Source organism: Phasianus colchicus, chromosome 2 (assembly GCF_987193195.1).
Source record: "Phasianus colchicus chromosome 2, bPhaCol1.hap1.1, whole genome shotgun sequence".
Lineage (NCBI taxonomy): Eukaryota > Metazoa > Chordata > Aves > Galliformes > Phasianidae > Phasianus > Phasianus colchicus.
In genome coordinates, this window is record NC_143437.1 from 10,288,193 (window position 1) to 10,309,433 (window position 21,241).

General features: G+C 40.6%; 2 protein-coding genes across 6 annotated transcripts in view; one reads left to right on the forward strand and one right to left on the reverse strand.

Annotated features, from left to right (window-relative positions):
- LOC149918843 (uncharacterized) overlaps positions 1-21,241 on the forward strand; it is a 75,034-nt gene that overhangs the window by 51,777 nt on the left and 2,016 nt on the right. For 3 of the 5 annotated variants that reach the window (XM_090134760.1, XM_090134761.1, XM_090134764.1), the window contains one exon: positions 292-379. In XM_090134760.1, the coding sequence (XP_089990886.1) occupies positions 292-379 (88 nt within the window). Of the gene's footprint in view, positions 1-291; positions 380-5,619; positions 5,748-16,944; positions 17,327-21,241 lie in introns of those variants that run through there. The other 2 variants (XM_090134763.1, XM_090134762.1) reach the window with 2 other exon arrangements.
- Positions 8,233-21,241, reverse strand: part of FSHR (follicle stimulating hormone receptor) — a 77,319-nt gene continuing 64,310 nt past the window's right edge. The window contains exons 9-10 of the mRNA XM_031598482.2: positions 17,334-17,519; positions 8,233-10,462 (exon numbers count right to left, since the gene is read on the reverse strand). Coding sequence (XP_031454342.1) covers positions 9,235-10,462; positions 17,334-17,519 — 1,414 coding nt within the window. The 3' untranslated portion in view covers positions 8,233-9,234. The remainder of the gene's footprint in view (positions 10,463-17,333; positions 17,520-21,241) is intronic.

Sequence of the window (21,241 nt, forward strand, 5' to 3'; positions counted from 1 at the left end):
TTGCAGACACGGAACAGAAGAGGGAATGGGAAAGAAAACCACAGTGTTTGTGTGTGCAGGGGGAGGGGGATGAGAAGCATATGTGTAGAGGCGAGGGAAAGAATACTGCAACATTTCCTTTGATGAAGTCTTCTCTAAAATAAATGAGAACTGTCAATATCCATTTCACAGTGATGTTCAGGATTACAAAGGATGTTTTGAAGGAAAAAAGACAAAAAAATCAAAGGAAAAAAATAGATATTCTTAGTTTTTAAGTAGAGTTTTCTTGATTGCAATATTTTTCTATTTCAGACTCCATAACTGCTGTCTGCTACAGGGACGGACAAGTGTGGAGACGAGAGAAAGATGTAACAGCATCGGTTCAAAGAGATGCAAAAAGGTAGGAAATGACACAAGCAGAAAAGCACTCAACTTGCTGGACTCATGCCTGGTTGTCACTCAACATGAGTAGTTGATACTGTTCAAGCACCGCCATATTTCTATGTCCTATTAGTTAATAAGTAGCACAAAGAATGCAGTGCCAAAGCACAAGCTGCTAAACATGTTTATTTTCCCAGCTTCCTTCTTGCTCCTTTGCTTATCATATACATTTATCATATACATTTGCATCAAACCTGCTGGGAAATATTGCAGTCAAATGAAGGAGGCTCTGTGAGGTGGATGGGAGGGCAGACTATGCAGTCAGCCCTCTTCCAAGCTGCTCCTACCACCCCTTTTCTTTTCATGCCTGCACAGTCAGTGGACAACATCTGCTCAGTTCTTTCCTATGCTTTTCTCTGTAAATTACTCATACAGCATATGATCAAAAACAATTTTGCAAAACTACTGAGGACCTCATCTCATTTTGCTGTGTCTAACATACTGCCTGGGGAAAGCATGCATTGCATATACAGTAAGTTTGTCAGGATGTGCAGCTCTGAGGACTGAAGGAGCGGCTCAAGTCTGTCTGCAGACACAGCTGTGTTTGCTGATATGGACTTCATTGCCAAGGGAGCAAAAAGGAATGGGACTCCAGGCAGGGCTGCTTGTTCCAGACAGACTTGTTGGTGTTTGGAGGGACTTTATAGCATCATAGAATTGCAGAATGGCTTGATTTGGAAGGAACCTCATGGATCATCAAGCTTCAACCCCTTGCCACAGGCAGGGCCACCAACCTCTGTATCTAATACGAGACCAGGCTGCCCACGGCCCCATACAACCTGGCCTTGAACGCCTCCAGGGATGAGGCATCCACAACCTCTCTGGGCAGCCTGTTCCAGCACATTACCACTCTGTTGGTAAAGAACTTCCCCCAATATCTAACCTTAATCTTCCTTCCTTCAGTGTAAAACCATTTCCCCTTGTCCTGCTATTATCTACCCTTTAGTTAAGAATGGATAATTTTCATGACAAGCGAAGTGAAAGATGAAGACAAAGCTTGGAAGAAGATAATGAGACAGTGAGAGACTTGTGGTAAAAGTTGTGCTTGGTGATGAAACAACTTCTTTGTGTGTGTGTCTACAAGGAAATTCAACTGTAATTCAGCAGAAGATCTCAGTAGGGTTTGCTTATAGGCAAGGCTGGATGTGGCTCTGGGCAGCCTGGTCTATGATACAAAGAAATTCTTTTTCAGAAGCAATGATCAACCCAGCAGCTTGGCTGCTGGGAGGACAGCAGCTTCTGTGGTCTTCAGCCACGGGCTGCAGAAGAGAGGGTGCTCGTTTGAAAAGGCTTAGACCTACAACACCATCCCTTTGCCTAGGCTTTCTTCTTTCTGTTATTTTCCATGCGGTTGGAGCAGAGAGGAGCTCAGGTGCTCCTGTAGCCTGGATGCCTCTTTCCTGCGCCTCCTAGTCAAAATTACTTGCAAACAAATGTGTGATAGGAATGGCTAGGGGTGGTGGTGGAGGATGTGAGCAATTTTTCATAGATGAAAGGCAAACGTTACCTTCCTGATGTGCAATTTGCTGCAGTGCAGAGGGCTGGCACAAAACTTACACATCATGTCAGCCCTGCTTAAAGGTCATTTATTGTGGAAATGGCTCTTGTGCTCATACTCTGAACAGGGATGAATATTAGTCTCAGTGCAGACCATTGCTTGCAGGACACCCAGCTTAGAAAAATTAGACATTGTGTTTTTATGAGCCTCTTCAGTGCAATTCTTTTCACTGCTTCATAAGAATTATTTGTGTAGTCTTATTTTAAGTGAGAGAAATTTCATTTTCTCCATCTCCGCCTCCCTCCTTCCTCAATATCATTTCTTCATTTTGCTGACATTCTAAAAGGGAAAAAGCCTTTGAAATCCTCCCAGGACTCTCCTCTGACTGCAGTCATCTCCTTGCTGCAGAGGACAGGACGTGGAAGATTTTGTCCCAGTGCCATCTTGGTTTCTGGGTACAGCCTTAATATTAAGACAATTGTTCTGCTTCTGATATATGACAAAAGCTCCTCTTGAGTGCTTTGACACATCTTTTTTTCCCCAGTGGTGTCTGTCTGTCCCATTTGTTGTTGTTCTCGCTCTGCCAGTGGCAAGTCTCCAGGTTCACCTACCAGAAGCTATGCTATTCTTGTGGTCTTTTGGGTTATGAGGAGAAACCATGAAGATAAGAAGGGAGATTCTGGGGACCTCCTTTGCATAAATATTACAAAATATAGGGCAGATCATCATTTTATCTCATGCTAAACCATAACCCATTCCCTCAAACAGCTTACTGAGGCTATAGGGGTGATAAAGTTTTGTCTTCAAGTGAGGTGTCCACATCCCTCGGTGCTTTACCTAGGTATTACTGGTTATTTAGGATTCTCTGAAGATGTCTGCCTACTTATATAAGTATGTAGTTATGTAGTTATTGCCTACACACAGTGGTTAACTGGAGCTTTGCAAGAATTAGGAAAGTGTAGAGGCTGCAGTAACACTATGAACAGAGGAAGCATGTGTTGTGCAAACAGCCTCAGTTCACTCACAGTCTGAAGTATCATCACCAATGCCTGCAAGGCAAGAGGATACCAGATAGAGCACTGATGTTGTCTGTCACCCAGTGAAAACCTGCTATGGGTTCTTTAATTACAAAGAAAATAACTAAGTATCCAATTAAACTATGACTCACATCAGAACGGTGGCAGAAGAAAAACAAGGTATTTCTCAGTGAATTAGTCCTAAAGAGAGAGCTAGCCAAAGGAAAGTGATTTTCAAGAAATAAAGTTAGACCTATCTAGTTGCCTAGTTAGTTACGTGACTGTTAGCCCTTTACTTTGTGGTCAGGGGTGTGTGCTAGTTTCACACAAGGTGTTCCACAGTGCTAAAAGAAGGCAGCACTGACAGCATGAGATCTGGGACGCAACTTAGCAGTGGTGAAAACTGCCCTGTGATGCTATGTGATGTATGCAACAGGGATTCTGTGATATCCAAAGGAAAGAATGTTTCACCTACAGCAACAAGTAGAGCTCTACCAAATTGTAAGTACTTAATTTACAATTTGGCAGCCCTTCTGTTGCTCTTTGAAGTCTTTGAGTAATGATAAGGCTGTTGTGAACACAGGTTGCCTGTTATCTCCCCAGTTTCACTTAGCTTTCGAATGACTTTTCTCCTGGGTAAAAGCAAATCTCTTCTGCTTGCACGGCTGAACGCTGTAGTAGGACTAACACCTACAGTCAGGGCAGTCAAAAATCATTTCTGAAGAGGCAAGAGTGACGACCCTTGTCTAATTGGCATAGATGCACAAGCGACAGTGGAACCAAGTCCAAAAACACTGCTGACTGGTGCCTTCAGGAACTGCATGCTAAAGCACCTGCACTGAAGCTGAGTGGTAGTTGTGATGGTGTTGAATGGAAGAACATTTTGTAGACAGAGCATTTCCAAGATGTAAACAACACCTTTATGTGGAAAGAAAAAAACTCTAATGCCTTGGATGTTTTTTTAAGTGACTAATGAGTCTTGTAACTCCAGTGTAAGCACATGAAAAGATAATACTGTCCCTGGAAGGAAGGAAAACTGATGCTAAAAGTGGTGGTGTGAGTAGCAGCAGTTGTTGAAGGGAGAGAATCTGTAGTCCTGGTGAAAGGCAGGGTAATAGGAGAAACTGGAGTCGTTGGATATAAAACAAATCTTGGTTAAGTCAATATGGCAAAAAATGCAGTGCCATGGAGATATGGCCTCAATACCTGTGGGAAAGACATCTAGCTCAACTCAATTTTTGCCAGGTCTAGGCAAGTTGGCTCTGCTGAGGAACATAGGATGCTAGTGCAGGTAATATAAATACCGTTTTTAGTACCTAACTTGAAATTTTGGTACTGTATTATGTAATAGGATGTAGGTAGAGACAGCAAGTTAGGGTGAGTCCTGTTTTAGTGCCAATTTTGGTCCAGGAAATTTGAAAAAGAGAGAGGAAAAAGAAAGGCTTTGGGCCTTTCCTTGAAGTGGCATCAGGCAGTGTTGGGGGAATGTGGAGGCCCATTGAAAGCTGCCCTAGTTTGGCTTTACTTTTCTAATTTTTGAAGGCCCCACTTTCTCTGGCTTTTCACTAGGGAATGCCTCCTGCTGCCAAGACATCTGTGGCATGAGGGAAAGAAAACTGAATCAGTAAAAATCAGGTTTTTTTTCCAACAAAGTCCAGGGAATCTGCAGCAGGCAGGGAGGGGAATCTGTGTTTCACCCTGATTTATTGATGTCGGCTGTCTCAAACAGAGACTCCTTCAAAGCAGAACATTTGAAGCTTGGGCAAGGGTTAGTTATCCTCACAGCAATCACTCAAAAAATAGCTAAAATAGCAAAGAGAAACTGGAAAGCAACATAAAAAGACAAGTTCACTCTGTACAGAGTGAACAATGAGCAGACTTTTGAACTTCTCGCTGCTGATTTCTGAAGCAATACTTCTGAGGAGCAGGTATTCTGCTAATAGAGGATGGCAGGTAAAAGCAGAGCATTACTGGGCACAGGCAATATGAACCACTTCTCCTGGGAAGAACCAAGATGGGGAAAAGCTGAGGCAGATGTTCAGGGCCACATGCCTGCACATACAGCTTGGGCAAGAAAAGAAGCAGCTGGAAGAATTAAAGTTAATCAGACCTTTGTAACTCACAAGAAGAACACTGAATTGCAATGCAAAGGAGACTGGTAATGGTGCTGTCTGTAGCCTGGATGGCACCTAATGCAATTGCTCTCCTTTTCACGGAGTCAGCATATACAAAATATTTTGTATATTACATTTCCGTGGCAAATCCCATGATACCTAGTGACCAGGGATGTGCCTTCTTCTTCCTCTGAGCACTGAGTGACTTGTGGTCTTTACATAAAGCCTGAGCCTGGGTTATGGCTGCGTCGTGTGCTGTTTGATAGGAGTTTGACCTGATCTGCAGAGGGTCTGCTGAGGTGCCCTGAGAAGCATGTGTAAGTCAGAATTCCAGAAATACTGTGCTACTGTGGGATAAGTGCTAGAAATTGTAGTTAAGATATGGTGATTGTTATTTTCTTCTTCATGTGATAATATATCTCTAATTATAACCACAACACTGTGACCACCTCTCACTCTACCAAGGATACCTAATGAATCTCCATAGTGGCCAACCCCTGACTGGAACTTCATTTCAGATTTCTCTCTCCATAAGATTTTCCCATGTGCATTCCTATTGTTTGTTGCCTAGGAGCTGCATTCCTCCAGAATGGCCCCATTAGTGCAGAATTTTAGCACTGGATCTTAAGAAGACTCAACAAAAAAGTCTATCTTGCTCCGTCCTGCCCTTCACTCTTTCACCCACCCACAAATACAGCACATTCCGATCTGTGCACTGTTCTCCTTGTGTCCTTGTTAATTTTTATGGCTCTTTTTTTTTTTGGTGTGAATACATCTGTCTGCTGGTGTTGAGGTTGAGGTAGCAAAGATCCAGGTGACATATGGCAAAAGATGTATGAGACAGAGAAATAATTACAAATTTTAGTTACAGTAAAGCTAGGTGAAGCATTCGTCTGTTGTATTACACTTGGAAGCACGTTTGTCTCACCCAGCATTATTTCTCTTGGAAAACTGATGCTTTACAAAAGGTTTTCAACAGATGAGGGAAGAGAGGGAGTTCTCTGCATTTTTTAATGCTTGAAATCCATTCCTGAGTACTTTCATCCCTAATTAAAGGTCACCTACTGGTTTCAGAACAACTGTTAATGAAGAGTTTAATTATCCAGATGACAGCTGTAAAATCCTGCTCCTGTGCATGAATATTTTAAAGAAACAAGACCCAGATTTTCAAATATGTGTCTGCAGCTAACTTTGACTAAAAGCTCACTCTGAAGAAGAGTTTGCATGCAATTCACATTTGCAATATGTAATGGGAGATTACGCGTGCTCAAATTAAGAATGCAAACATGTGAGGAGGTTTGCCTTTGGTTACCTGACCATTTGAACTGGATGCACCTTCCTTTTCTGTTCTTTCTTTCCAGGAGGGGGGTGGAGGGTGGTCAGATTATTCCCCAAGGATAAATCATTTTGCATTATTAACTCTTCTCAACAACAAAGCTGCATAAATTAAATGTAAGATTATCTGCTGTGTCCTCAGTGGAATGATTAGGAGGGAATCTACAGGAAAGAAATGTGGTCAGATGATTTGCAGGCTTGCTAAATGGGATGCAAAGCCTCATCCTGCATTCCTAACAAGCTCAAATGTAGACCTGCCTTCTAATGAGCAAACCCTGGTTGTATCTGTGCAACCCCCAGAGCAAATGCTGTAAAGAAAATGGCTCACAGTTCATTTTCTCTACCGAGTCAGATTTTTGCTTTTATTGATGCTTTTGACCAGCTGCTCCCATTACTTTTACCCATGGTGACAATGTTCATGCTGTGACCTTTAGCCTATTGAGGTAGTGACCCCATTTTTCCCTACCCATCACAACTCCAGATATGTGCTTCCTGGGGAGGTCAGGTAGGGGCTCTTCTAGAGGTACATGCCTGAAGGAGAGATGCTTCTATCAGGCAAATGAAGAACTTTATGGTGTCCTCAAGGGCAGTAAATTCACTTTCAGCACAATCTACGTAATTTCTGATAGTGGCACTATGAGAGCAAAGGCAGGCATACTTCTAGAACCGGGCATTTTCTGGGGTTGGCGGGGAGTGAAATGTAAGGCAAATTTGCACCATTAGAGTGGCATCTGGGACTAGTCAAGCAATCATTCACATGAAATTTAAATCTAGTTAAAACAGAGAAGGAAAAAAAAAAGTTTAACAGAAAAGATGTTTATGTAGTTTTTTGGTTTTCACTGAAATACCCTCTCTACTCTTCAGTTGGCCTACTTGCCATTTTGGGCCCTGTGCTCAGTCCATTCAAACCAGTTAAATGTTATCCTGGTGCTTGTAATGAGCTCATGCTCAGCTCATATTCCAAGTGGTCTCCAGCATGTCATTGTCCTTCTGTTTATTCAACACTTGCATTCCTTTTTTATCTTTCTCTGTGTGAGTCTATGTGTTACTGGAGGTTGATGGGGCTGGGAGAGATGATCAGGACTTAGCCTTGCTTAGTGAGCAATCTACTTACACAGTGCAGTGACACAAGCTGTGTCACACCCAGGAATTCCGCCACTGGATGACAGCCCAAAGAAGCAGCTCTTTCTGGGTGGATTATGCCATCTCAAATCCTTAAGGGTAGGGAGGAAAACCAGAAGACATTACGATATTGTCAGTTGTCAGATGGCCTGTGGAGCAAGCTGGCAGTGGGCTTTAGGTTAGAATAACTACAAGGCTTTCCTTTGTGCCAGAGAAAACAAAGACTGTTTCCTTGCTACTTGTGGCTCATCTCTTGCACACTGAACAGAAGCCTGAACTTATAGTTGACTGGCACTTGTAGTGCCTTGGTTGTTGGAGGAGAAAACAGACAACTGCCTAATCTGAGAAGAGTAATTTCTATAAATTGAATAGTTTAAATACATATATATTAAATGACTAAAACTCAAGTTCTATCAATAGTTTATGTCTTGCAACATAGGAAATGAGAATTAATGGAAAAGATTTGTTAAAACAAGGATATGTCAGTGCTGCAAAGATACCTATTTAACAAGTTTCAGACATGCATATCTTTCTGTGCTTCCTTAACTCTCTGAGAGACTGCAGGTTTTTTCATTGTGGAGGCTTTCATCAGGCAAGTCTCATTCATAGGTCACAGTGACCCAATTGTGGAGGCTGTGCTGCATAAATGGAACTCTCCAGATAAGCAGTAACGTTAATTGCTTACTTCATCAGCATATCTCTGACCGTACAGTTGTTCTCAAGGCACTTTGTTTTGATATTGGTTTTATTAAAATGGATTTCAGAATGGAAAATGCAAAATAGTTTAAAGATTACACACATAAAACACATTGTTCAGTGGTGAGAAGAAACCAGCAGGCTTTTCGGGCATTGCAGGCATGAATAAAATACATCTTGCATTTTTTTCTTACGCTGCTTTTTCAATTCAAAAAAAAAAAAAAGAAAAAAGAAACAACCACAAACAGCTACCTTGAAAGCAGCTATAAAAGGAGCAGTGTCCCGTGAAGGGGATGGTACAGGCCTGCAATGCCTCTTACAGTCTTGAAGAGTACCCATTGGCTCACCTTGCCATACTCAAGGGATCCAGCCCTGTAAAAGCAATTTTAACCCAACTTTATTAAATCAAATTGAGAAATGATTATTATGAAGGATTCCTTCTGCTCTTTTTCTTCCTCTCTTGTCTCAGAAACAAAATTTCAGCTAAACAAAACTGTTAGAAATTCGTATGAAATCTGATTCTTTAGGCCCACCTGTCTTGATCAACACAGTCCTGGGAGGGCATTAAACTGGGCTTCTGTCTTCTGTAACCATATCTTCTGAGGTTAATGAAAAAAGCTATTTATTTGTCATTGTTCCAACACATTTCACAGCCAACAAAAATAATTCCACTTTTTTTTTTTTTTTTCCCCCTTTTGACCACATTTAACCATTACTTCATTCTCAGTAAGCAGCTGACATCTTTCTAGACTGAGGGGAATCTCTGCCTGTATAGTAGGAGATATGCATTTATAAGCTCATTTATTTCCAGACACAATTCTACAAGGACACTTTGACATATACTGCAGTTTCGTTCTTTGTCCTTCAAGAAGTAATGAAGACGATGTGTCATCTCTGCTGATGAACAAAAAAGCAAAGTGGAAATAGAAATGTTTTCTCATAAAAAATAAGTTTGCATGCTATGTCGAAGTCATTATTCAAATAGTTGAAAGTGATTATCACACTGCCTCAGACACAAATTCATGCAAGCATTTCAGTTCAAGTGTTTCAGAGGAACCAGTGAATAAATAGTCCCATCACTGTTTTTTGATGCGGTAGGGTAATGGCCATTTCTTGTGTGCAAATTATGAGCAGATGAGGAAGTCTCTGTTCTGTAAATCTGCGCTTGCATTTCACAGCAACCAAACTTGCTCAACAGAATGAAGAAATCCCTGCGAAAAGTCTTTGTGAAAATGGCATAGAGGAAAGGATTAGCACAGGAATTAATAGGGTAAAACAAAACCAGAAGGATCTTGGATTTGGACACCGTGATGAGAGGAACCCTGAGTGAAGCTGATATTGCAAAAAAAGATATTGGTGCCATGCAGAGGAAGTCTGTGAAGATCAGTATAGCCATGCGCTTGGCAATTTTGGTGTCACTGTTTGAAGAGATAACATTGGGGTTTCTCACAGTAAAGTAGATGCAGGTGTAGCAGATGCAGATGATCACAAAAGCGAGTACGTTCAGCACTAAAAGAAATATAACATAAGCCTGAGAAAATGGTGTTTCTATATGCATGGGCAAACAGATGCTGACCTTCATGTAGCTGCTGATGCCAAATATGGGAAGAAGTGCCACCGTGAAAGCAAACATCCAGCCAAAAATCATTATGATCACAGCATGCCGAAGTCGAACCTTGCGGTCGAGTTGCATGGCATAGGTAATGGTATGCCACCTTTCCAGAGTTATCACAGTCAGTGTGTAGACTGAGAGTTCACTTGCAAAAACAGTAAAAAATCCTGCAGCATTGCATCCTGCCCCAGTTTGCCAGTCTATGGCATAGTTGTAATACTGGCTTTTGGTCTGGATATCTACCGATGCGATAAACAATAGATAGATACCTATGCAGAGATCTGCAAATGCAAGATTGCACATTAGAAAGCGAGGTACAGTGAGTTTGTATTGACTGCTTATTAAAATAATGAGGACAGTGGTGTTCCCAGTGATAGCTAAAATGTTGATAAACCATATCAGAACTCTCAGAACGTTGTATCCCATGATATCTTCACACGGATTGAAGGCATCAGGTTTGGGTGAGCAAGCCACATTAATGACTTCGTTGCACAAGCCATAGTCAAATTCGTTCTCTGCAGGGCCAAAACGTGTGCCATAATGGGAAATATAATCTTCAGCTGCAGATCGTCTGTGTTTCTTTTTGCCAGTCTGCTCATCAAGGTCTTGCTTAGCCTGAGATATGCTACATATCGGGTATAATTCTGTGCTGAAATTATTAAGAAAAAAAAAAAGAAGCAGTTATAAACTAAGAGACACAGCGTGAGGCTCACAACAAACATAGAATCACAGTGTTTACATCAGCAGTTCTGTTCTTCTGGTTAGCTGATTATAAAGGTTTGCCTGGAACTTGAAAGCAATAGACTGATAGGTCCCTACTAATATAACATTGCTGTAAATTAATTTTAAAACATATGGGAATGAAATCCTAATATTTGCCTTACTAACAGCCTTGATGCAGTTATTCACCTGGGCAGAGTAAGAAGCCTCCCTTATTTCAACTCAATTTCTCACATAACCTGTCATTGAGAAGGTGATTCTGCATGGGGAAAACACATGATGATGACGTCCTACATAACACTGGACTCTGAAGAATCAATTCACTGGTGCCCATAAGGAAAGGAGTCTGCATAACCAGAATCACTCCCCTGTTCATCAGTATTATTCTTGAATTCCCTTTTTCCTGAAGTTTTTGGCAGTCAGTGTGTCATACTCAATATTAGAATTCCTTCAGGGCACAGAGAATCTGCAGTGTTGCTGTTCATTGTAAGTATCTAATATCATATTTGTCACTGGCCATTAAAGCAAATAAATAGCATGAATCAAGCAGGGTTTTCAGATAATCTCTGAAAGACAGATAACAGATAAACACAGTAGACTTGGCAGAATATTTTGCTTCAACCACACTTTTTCAAGGAAAGTGAAGCGAAAAAAAGGAGTGAAGGGAAACCTTCACTTTCACAACTAACACTGTTGGAATCGTTTGTTTATTTTTAAATGTTTTTAGAAATTTCAGGAAAAAAATGGAGAAGTTTCAAGAAAAAAAATTCTTTGAATGTCCTTTTTTTTTTTTTTTTTTTGGTTAGTTTGTGTTTGGCCTTCTCCATGCATAGACCAAGGGAAAAAAACAAACATTTTATCTGAGAAGATCAGGTCCATCAAGGTAAGAAATATAAAAATGTGTTAGCAAGAAATAAAGGCCTTAAATAACTGTTTCTCATAGAACGTCAAGGTTTTGCTGTTCTAGAAACTTACATCCATAGGTTTGCACAAAGGTGGGTCCAAATTTAATTTGAATTATCAAATAAAACAGTCAACAGTGTTTTGAAAGCCAACAGAGCAGTTCTGCTCTGCCTACTTTCACTTACTGGTTAGACAGTAAATTTGGTGTCTGTCTTCCAGCATGGCACCACAGCTTATCTCCCATTTTGACTTGACAGCTTTCTATTCAAGCTGTTTTGAAATGGTTAAACAATGAGCAGTAGGTTAAAAGCTAGAATTCTCTTTGGTAACCTAATTTTTACCCTTTGACTTTGTGCACTTATTCCATCTTCAAAAGAATTGAGTTTCAAAGGAAGAAAGAAAAACTAACGAAGGTCCAGCACCAGAAGGTGAGAAACGTTTCCTATGAGGTTCTGAGCATCGTCTGCTGTTATTAATATTTTTTATCTTGCCTGTCAACTGAGGCAGAAAGCCGATTTCCTGGGAGGTCAAATATGCACCGTGGAGGTCACAGCTGCAATAGCAAGGCATTACTTTCTGTTCCCCTGTGTTCTATTCGTGTAAGGATGAGTGAGGGGCCCAGCGTGTTGATCGATATATTAACAGTTCTCTAGCTGAAAGGGACTGTATGCTTCTGAGGAGAAATAATGGGAGAGAAAGTCACTCAGTTTTGAGTGTAACAAGCACTTGAGGGCATGAAAGCTATTGCAGCTCCTGGTTTTAGTAAATGAATTGAAGGAAGTGTTTTTATCCAATCATTTCTCAGCTATGAGTTAAAAATAAGCCATTTCCTGAATTATGGAGACTGCCTAGAGCTAGCTCTATCCCACAGATAAGACAGCTATGTAAGGCTAGTGAAATATTTCTGATTATTATTATTTATTCATTCCTGAATTATTTAACACCCAGAGGTCTCAAACGGAATCAGGCTCCCACAGAGTTCACTGCTCTGTTTGCTTTGAGGATGAGCAGCGAAGGGCTTCCTGGCTGCTTCCTTGCACCGTGAGCACTATGATGGGCAGCTGCAAACTCTCAGGGGAAAAAAAAAGTCATCACCTGGTACTGACTGCCCTGAGATATTTGCCCTTTGTGCTCTCAGAGCAAAAATTCAAAACACTGTTGGCAAGGGACAGGGCACGTATCATAACACAGTTCATTTATTTGGGTTATTTGTAAGCCTCTGCTGCTGCTTAACTTGTTTTACGCAAGTAAACACCCTGAAATATAAACCAGAGAAAGGATAACTGAAAGAAGAACATAAAAATTGGCACGGCACTCTGACAAAAACAGCGTTTGTGCGAGCAGTTATATTTCATGCAGTCCATCCGGATCTGGTGACAGCAGGATCTTGTGTGCTAAGAAATGCACTCAGCAGAATGAATAGTCCAGGCCTTGGTTCTGCACTGGGCCCTACCTCAAACCAACCATCCTTACCAAGGAGTGACACCAAGTGAGTAGTGAGCAACTGATATTATGTTTGGCTCTCATTTCACAAGAACATGACCCCTGGTGCTGCCACGCTCTTTAAAAATAGCTTTTCAAGTGATACCTCCTCCAAAGAATAATGACCAAGTGCAAGGACAGAGTCGTAACAATGCCAATCTTTCAGGCAGGTCATCTTTATGTCAAGGAAAGCCAAAAGCTTGCTGAAGTTCATAATGGTCTGTGTCAAGTTGAGAGTTTTAATATCCAATCTCTGCCCTATCTGAGCTTGAAGGATATTGTTTTCCAGTCACAGGGGAATGTGAGAGTTCAATGTACCTCACTGGACTTGTCCTAAAAAGGAGTTTACTATCTGTTAGGTCAGCATCACAATATTCCAGTATGATAAACCTGCAGATCAATATTTATCATACAGTCCTTCTGAGAATGGGGGAAAAAAAAAAAAAAAAAAAAAAAGAATTAAAACTGCCAACACTTTAATTGTTTCATAAGTTTAATACTTCCATTAATATGACAGAGATGGTGCAGATGGGAGAAGTGATCACTCATGATCCACTATGGCAATTTACTTATTTTATCTAAGGTTCTCAAGAGCTTTAAAAATCTCAACAATCTCAAAAAAAAAAAAAAAAAAAAAAAAAAAAGGAAATCATACAAATGGAGCCACGTGCTCCTGTCTCAGTTCCTCCTAAGATTTCCGATGTGTGCATCAAATACTGCAGTGATCCTTAGAAATACACTTCCAGGGGTTATGAAGCAACCAGGAAAAATTCTGAGATCTGTAATGCTATAATGTGATGGAAAGTACTGTGACAGTAGCGGGTTGCAGCAAATGAGAACAAGTAGAAATGTAGAAGCTGTGGATGCAGAAACAAAATAAGGAAAGCTGCTTACCTTTGGAAGGTCTCCAGTAGGCAGAGGTCTCCAGTGAGATAACCTCACCTCCACTGCCAACCCTTAAATGAGGTCTGGGAAGAGGTGGATCCTGGCTCCAGCCCTTCCAGTCACTCAGGTGCAAGCAATTCACCTGAGCTCCCCTGGCTTGGCCCTGCCTTCCCACCAGGTGCTAAATCAAGTTGTGACTTAGCATTTCCACTACAGAACCTCTATAGGGGAATGACTGGCTCAGGTGAAGAGGCACAGTAAGTCAGCTCACGTTGCTTTGCCTAGCAGAATAAGCAATGTCTACTGCATTAAACCAAGTGAAACTCTTGTTGTAGAAATGCTAGATGCTGTGTGAGCAAACACTGCAGACTACTAATAGCTCTTCAAAAACCTGAGCATCCTTGAATACACACAGCTCATCAAGAACGCTGCTTTGAAATGCAAGTGGGTAGAGCTGCAGTGTGTGTGACTAATCTCTGCTGGAATGCATGGAAATACCTTTGGTATCCAAACACATAGCACCAAACCAACAGGCAGACATTCATCTCTGCACAGGGGATATTGGTCGCCTACCAAGTTCAGTACATGACACAACTGTACAAATGTTAATGGTCATTTTTAATTATGTTTGAAAGCGCTTAACTAGAAAGATTGATCTAAATCATTGGCTCTGATCATTTTGTATTTATGTGTAGTATTTTTAAAAGATATGTCTGGTAAGCATTGGAAACATAGATAAATGAATTCAGCTTTGTTCTGTTGATCAGGGAGATATAGCTTACGTGTACACATTTATTCATGTAAACATACAGCAGAGCACTATGGATTTGGTTCGAATTTTCATACTTTTCTGTTACCCAATGTATTTCTTTTACAAGACAATGTTGTCCCCATGATTCCTGCCACAGTCTAGTTGGATGAAAACTTAGCTCATATCAGAATGTAGGAAACTAGCATTCAGTCATTTTCACAGTGTGCTCAAATCTACCTGGAATGTGCTATATACAGAAAATGGTTCCTCCAAATGTGTCTATTTAACACCAAATTTCATAACCTTAGCCAAAGTATCAGTTTGTTGCTGGTTCCCTTGTAGATTTTGGTGTGTGTCTGCTCCCTTCTACACCTATTTTTTTTAATAAACAAAAGCCTTCCTGCCTCATTAGCTACAATTAAGTGAAATATTCGAATTAAATTACTAGAGTAAGTTGAAATGAAAAAAAAGGAACTGTCTCCATTGCTGAAGTGTAGCTATTCTTTCAGGAGTACTTTTAGCTTTTTTTAATCTGAAATTAACATGCTTTTGGATATATTACATTTTAAGTATAGCTCCTTCAGAAAAACAAAAAGGTGATTAAACTCCTTCACAGATTCAGTTTTATTAACTTCACAACAGTATATCTTAATATATTTTTCAACTATTTTAAAAATCTTTCAGTCATTTAGGATACTTTTTTTGAGATAATTCATTGGGGGTATTCTGGAGCTCAGCTGTCCTCCTGTAGAAACAATACATTCAGCAAAGACCAGAAAATGTGTCAGCCATTAAGAAGATAAATTTTAAGAAGGCTTGTTTTCCTCTATGGGGAACAAATGAGATTTGATAGGTCAGCTCAAGGAAACGTATATAGCTCTGCTGCATATTTGTAGCATGAATTTTTTTAATCACCGAAAGCGTTTCCTAGAAAGTTTCATATAAGAGACCAGTTGCCTTATATTGATTTTCACTTTTTAAAATTTCATCCATTTATTGGCAGCTTGAGATGGCAGCCTCCTGGATTTCACCAAGTGAACTATCATTAGCAAACAACTACCACTACCATTGGTGCTGGAGGGGTGGGCAGGTAACCAAGGCCTGAACAAGCCTATAGAATTACGTGGAAGTATGAACTGGTGGTAAATTCTGCAATAAGAAGTTCAGAACTGTGGATCAAACATAATCAATGAGGGATTGATTCTGCCAAATATTTTCCTTAGCACTGTAGTGTCCAACATCAAACTTGCACTTCTTCCATACAGTTTTACAAACACGTGTAGGTGACATGTAGTATCTATCAGCACAAGCAGGATGAAACTTTGATTGCCTGGTGACAGTACACTGCTAAAACTAAAACGAATGGCTGTCTTAAGTATTTAAATGAAGCTTACTAATAGATTATGCTTTCTCTACATAGCTTTACTTTTCTTTGAAGTTCCAGGAAGCTTCTGAAAACAATGTCTTGAGCTATAACACTGATCCACGGTATATTTCTTTCTGCCATGGCAAATTCCAAAGACATTCTATAAAAGAAGAACTTCAAATAATAGCATGGGTTTCCATAGGTACAGTGCCTTAAGCTTTCCAGTGGCACAAATTCAGGAGTTCACAGAATCCTAGTTGGAAGGGACCTCTGGAGATCATCAAGTTCATTAACTAGTTCACATGTACTTTAAAGCCTATCTGAATAGTTGAAAATACTCAAAGGAAATCATTAATACTTGATGTCTCAGCACATCTTTGCTAATGACAAATTAAAACAAGCCCTGGAAATTACTTTGGGAATCTAAAAAGACCTTCCTATCATCTCGGTTGATTTGGACAGAAAAGGTTTGCTCTATAGTAACCATTACAGAAATAATGGCCAAAGCTTGTGTGTATGTAGATACTACAGATAAAGTAACAGTGGCAGAGGTGATTCTCCTGCTATATTTAGCTTTAGTGCATTCAGAGGTCAGCAAAGCAAAGCTGAAGGCACATCCTGTGAGGAGAGGCTGAGGACAATTGGGTGTCCTGCCTGGAGAAGAGGAGAGGTGACTTCTCTGCTCCCTGCAGCTCCAGAGGGCGGTGCAAGGCTCTGCTCTGGAAATGGAGGGCAGGAGGGAATGGCCCAGAACTGTGCCAGACCAGGGTCAGACTGGGCACTGGGAAAATTAATTTACCATGAGGGTGGTCAGACACTGCAACAACCTTCCTAGGGAGGTGACTGATGCCCCATGCCTCTCAGTGTTCTAAAAGCATTTGGAAAAAGCCCTCATTAATATACCGTAGCTTTTGTTTAGCCCTGAAGTGCTCAGGCACTTGGACCTAATGATCTCTGTAGGTTCCTTCCAATCGAACTAGTCTGTTCTGTTTTATTAATTCATTTTATTTGATTCCAACTTCAGTGTGGCTTTCTGAGAGTGTCCTGTTACCCTCCTGAATTGATGGCCAAGCATTGACCAGCTTTCCGGAAACACAGATTTCCTTCCAGTTACCTCCTGAAAAGTAATGACCATTTTTCTGCTGGATGTCTTCAGCGTGGTGCTCCAGGCTGACGCAGGACAGCAGGTCCAAGTGAGAGATGGCTGGAGTCTCAGACAGAGAAAACACTTGTACCAATACATCTACCAAAATTTATTACCTACCTGGAATGGAGAGGCAGTGCACTGTGCAGCATGTGCAAGCATGAGTGCATTGTACATTTATTTATTTCTATTCATGTACTTTCATATCCAGTTTGTTCACTACCAACTGCTGAGAAACATCAAAAATTAAAGCAAATGAAATCACTTACTTTTGTCTTTTCCAATTTGTAAATGCACAGCAATGGCTAGGATAGGTGAAGTTTGCCTCAATCAAAGATCTAAATTTGCTTAAATCAGGAAGTTTTTTTAACTTGTATGTAGACCTCGCTCTTAGCTTCTTAATGAATTCTAATCCATGACTTGGCAGGAAGCTGATTCTTGTCCTTGATATATCCCTTTAAGAAAACATAGGAAAATCCTGGTAAAAAGCAAATTTAGTTCAGCTACATAGTGGATACGTGTTATAGATTGTCCTACTCATTATCAGAGTAGTGATTAAAAAGAGATCAACTGGAAATTTATGCTGAAAACAGAATCCAGGAATAAATAAGGGTTCCTCAAGGAAATCTGAACTATTATTCACTGTAAACAGCAATTAAGAGATGTTATTTTGATTTGGGAAAAAGATGCCAGTACCCCCTTAGTAAGGATTAACAGTGACATAAACTAGCTCCATATGATTCTGAATTTAGTAAATACTGAAATAAATGCATTCAAGAACACTGTTACAGGAGAAAAAAGTAGGCTGATGAAGTCACAAGAGAAGTTTGTGATGTCCCTCATGAGCATCACATCATGCAAAAGCCACCACGGAAGAGGCAATAAACACAAAGTGAACCCCGTGGGGGTTACAGATATGAGGAGAGGTTGGGGATTTCAGATTTTGTACTCATTAGGAAGGAAAAGAGATTAAAGAGAGAAAAAGGTGATACAGTTCAAACTGTGAGGAACAAAAACATCGAAATATTTCCAGAGGTTTAACAAACGAAGAGAGTATCGACTGAAGCAGAGGAAGGGGTAAGATTACAGGAGGTTAGGAGAGATGTATTTATGTGGAAGGCAATTACTTTGTGAGACAGGCTATCAAAGGCAGCTACAGACGTATTACAGAGAGCATTAGTGAAGCTTATAGGAGGAAAAACATGGTGCAAAGACTAAATTGAGACTAGTGCTACACATGTAGGGAAAGGGAAAAAGAACCAATGTCACTCCATTTCCAAGGAACCTGTCCCCATGGCGTAACATCCGGGGCAAAACATCCCCATGTTGCCTAGGCTAGGGACAAACTGTGTCCCTCAGCTTGTGACAACGGGAGAATATGTTTCTTTCTTCTAGAACAAAGTAGAATGGACGATACAAAATCACCCTGTCCTCCCTTAGCTCCCATGCTCTTAATGGACAAGAGTGATGCAGCATGCAGTCTTTGCTCTGGTATTCATTCTCTTACAAAAGAAACTAATTTATCCTAATAAAGGAACTGACAACATTTGTCATTTTTTCCATGCCCCCCCTCCAAGATACATCCATCTATAACAGTAGGATGGTAGGACAACAGGTTATTTTATCGCTATTATACAACATCACAACAGGCACAAAGTGTTTTTATTATCATATTAATGTAGAAGAGTGGTGCCGTGTGAATGGGAAATTAGATTTCAGCAGCACACTGTGAAGTTCAGACATTTGCCATGTATGATGCACATTTGCACCTCCATTCTCTTCTCTCCAAAACAAAATTAACACAGGAATGCACAGTCTGCAGCATAGGGTGGCCCCAGCTAATATAACAGTTATTGACTTTGGGTAAGGAGGGTCTTTGTCTCCATGCTGTGCCCACAGCTGGAAATTTTGGAGCTGGATCCCACACTCCTGCCCTGCCCCAGGGTTGTAGCTTCAACTAGAAGTACAAAATGGACTGGTGGAGGCAGAAATGCTTAGAACTTCCACTGGTCAGGCTGAGAGAGCCCAAGGTTTGATCCTGGGCTACATTTGGGACTGACCTGTGTCTTACAGGAGCAGTTGAAGAGAAATTTCAGACTTTAATTTCCGGCTTCGACACCTAAAGTAGTAATTAGGTAGCAATAAACAACTGCAGTTGTTTCAAGGACTGAACTATTGCCCTTAGTTGCCTGCCTTGAAAACTGTCAGCTAGAGTAGATCTTAACGACTCATCAATTGAACAGCAGTTTTCCACCTACATTCACAGACAACATCACTCACAGAATCATTAAGAGTCTCTGGAACTTCACAAGGGTTCATATTCCAACCAAGAGCATGAGAAATGTTTTCTCTGTCTCACTAGCTAGAAATCATCAGTGCCCCAAATGGTTAATATACAGGGTGGAAGCAACAAATAAACAGGAGTACTCTAAGCTTAAAAATAACTAAGAAAATATTACTGGATCTGTGTCTCTGTGCATCTTAAAACAATCTCATAAATACTGAATATTTACCTGTGAAAATACATTTTTCTTCTCTTAAAAATTCTTTTCTTTGTTTGTGTGTGTGTGTGTGTGCTCATTATTGCATGTAAACCAAAGTGAGTTGGGGAAAGTTGTAAACTACTGCAGGGTTTGCTGGGATGTCTATTAGAGAAAATTATTGATATACCATCAAGGGACTCCCCCAGACAGGAAAAACGCAGACATTGTGCAGGTGGTTTAGTAGTTTTATCCACTGAGACATCATGGAGCAGAATTCAGTGCAGGGATTCTTCGGGACGTTCCTCCCTAGTTACAGGACTCATAAATTAAATACAGAAGATGAACAAGAAGATAAAATAGCAGTGGGAAATCAAACCAGAAAGCATTGGTGATGGGAATACACAGTGTATTATTAATGCTTGGCTGCTAGTCATCAGACTTGACAGAGGTTGGTGTGGGAACAGCAAAATGAATCTGACTTCTCTTCCAACCTCTTCCTCTTCCTTCTGGGAATCTTTTTTGAATTACTCAAAACACTGACCAGATGATAGTCCAATTTAGGTTTGAAAGGAACATAGCGGAATAGTAAGGCATGGCTGTCAGAGCAGAAGCCAGAAAGGGGAGACCAATAGTGAGATCAGTTTTTCTAGCAGATGTATCTGAAGTGCCCTCTGGCTGTGCCTCAGGGTATCAGCCGTCCTCTTGAGGATCCTGTAGAGGTCTATTGTGCTCCACATCTGTGGGGTTCCTGTTGTATCAAATTGCAAGGACAGGAAAGACCATGGCCATACCTTGCACTGCTTCTGAGGCAGGACACAGCCAGAGAGCTCAGCCCAGAATGGATCATCATTGATCAGATGAACTATATTTATAGAGAGGGGGATGCTGATAGTCTCCCTGGAGTTTCCTGCAATTTGCTGGTACCTCCAGCATGATCTTAGTGCTTACAGGAGGCACAGTTTCCTAGGGACTCCAGTAAAAGTTCATGTAAGTCACCACAGCTGTGGGAGCACCAGAAGAAGATTCAATGAAATAATGGAAATAAAGCATATTTCTGTATAGAAGGAATGTGTATATGTGTGGGAGTAATTAGCCATTTGATTTCCTTGCTTACTGTCAGCACTGAACTCCTTTAACTCAAAACTTGACATCTTTCCAAAAGAGAGATTCTAATTCAGCCAAAAGAGGAATTGATTGCTTAGACTGTGCAGCCTGCATAAAGCTGACTAAGTTAGGTGCTTCCTGACATTACTATTTGTGTTTGTCGTTCTTTCATGCTCTTTAAATATTCTGAAATATAAAATAGGGATTGGTCTTAACTGACCACAGAGCGCTGGTTCAGGAAAAACAAGAGTTAAAACATCCTGATGTTCAGCCTAATAAAACATGGCAGCCTGCAGCACAAATTCGATTTCAACAGCCCTGTTTTTCCAGCAAAGATATGAGTATGGGTCAGTCATTTCCTCAGCATTCCAGGTGTAAGCCACAGTGACAGATGAATAAGAAGGCTTTGCTTTCTTGATCTCAGTCAGATGAAAAGGTAATTTCCCATCCACAGAACAGTGGGTAGAGTGGTAGTAGAACAGAAAAGTTCTTACACAAGTAATTCAGTGTTAGAAGTTGAACTATCAAATGAATCTGAGCTACAGCCATATCAATTTTATAAACCTTTTGAATCACTACAACTTGCAAAG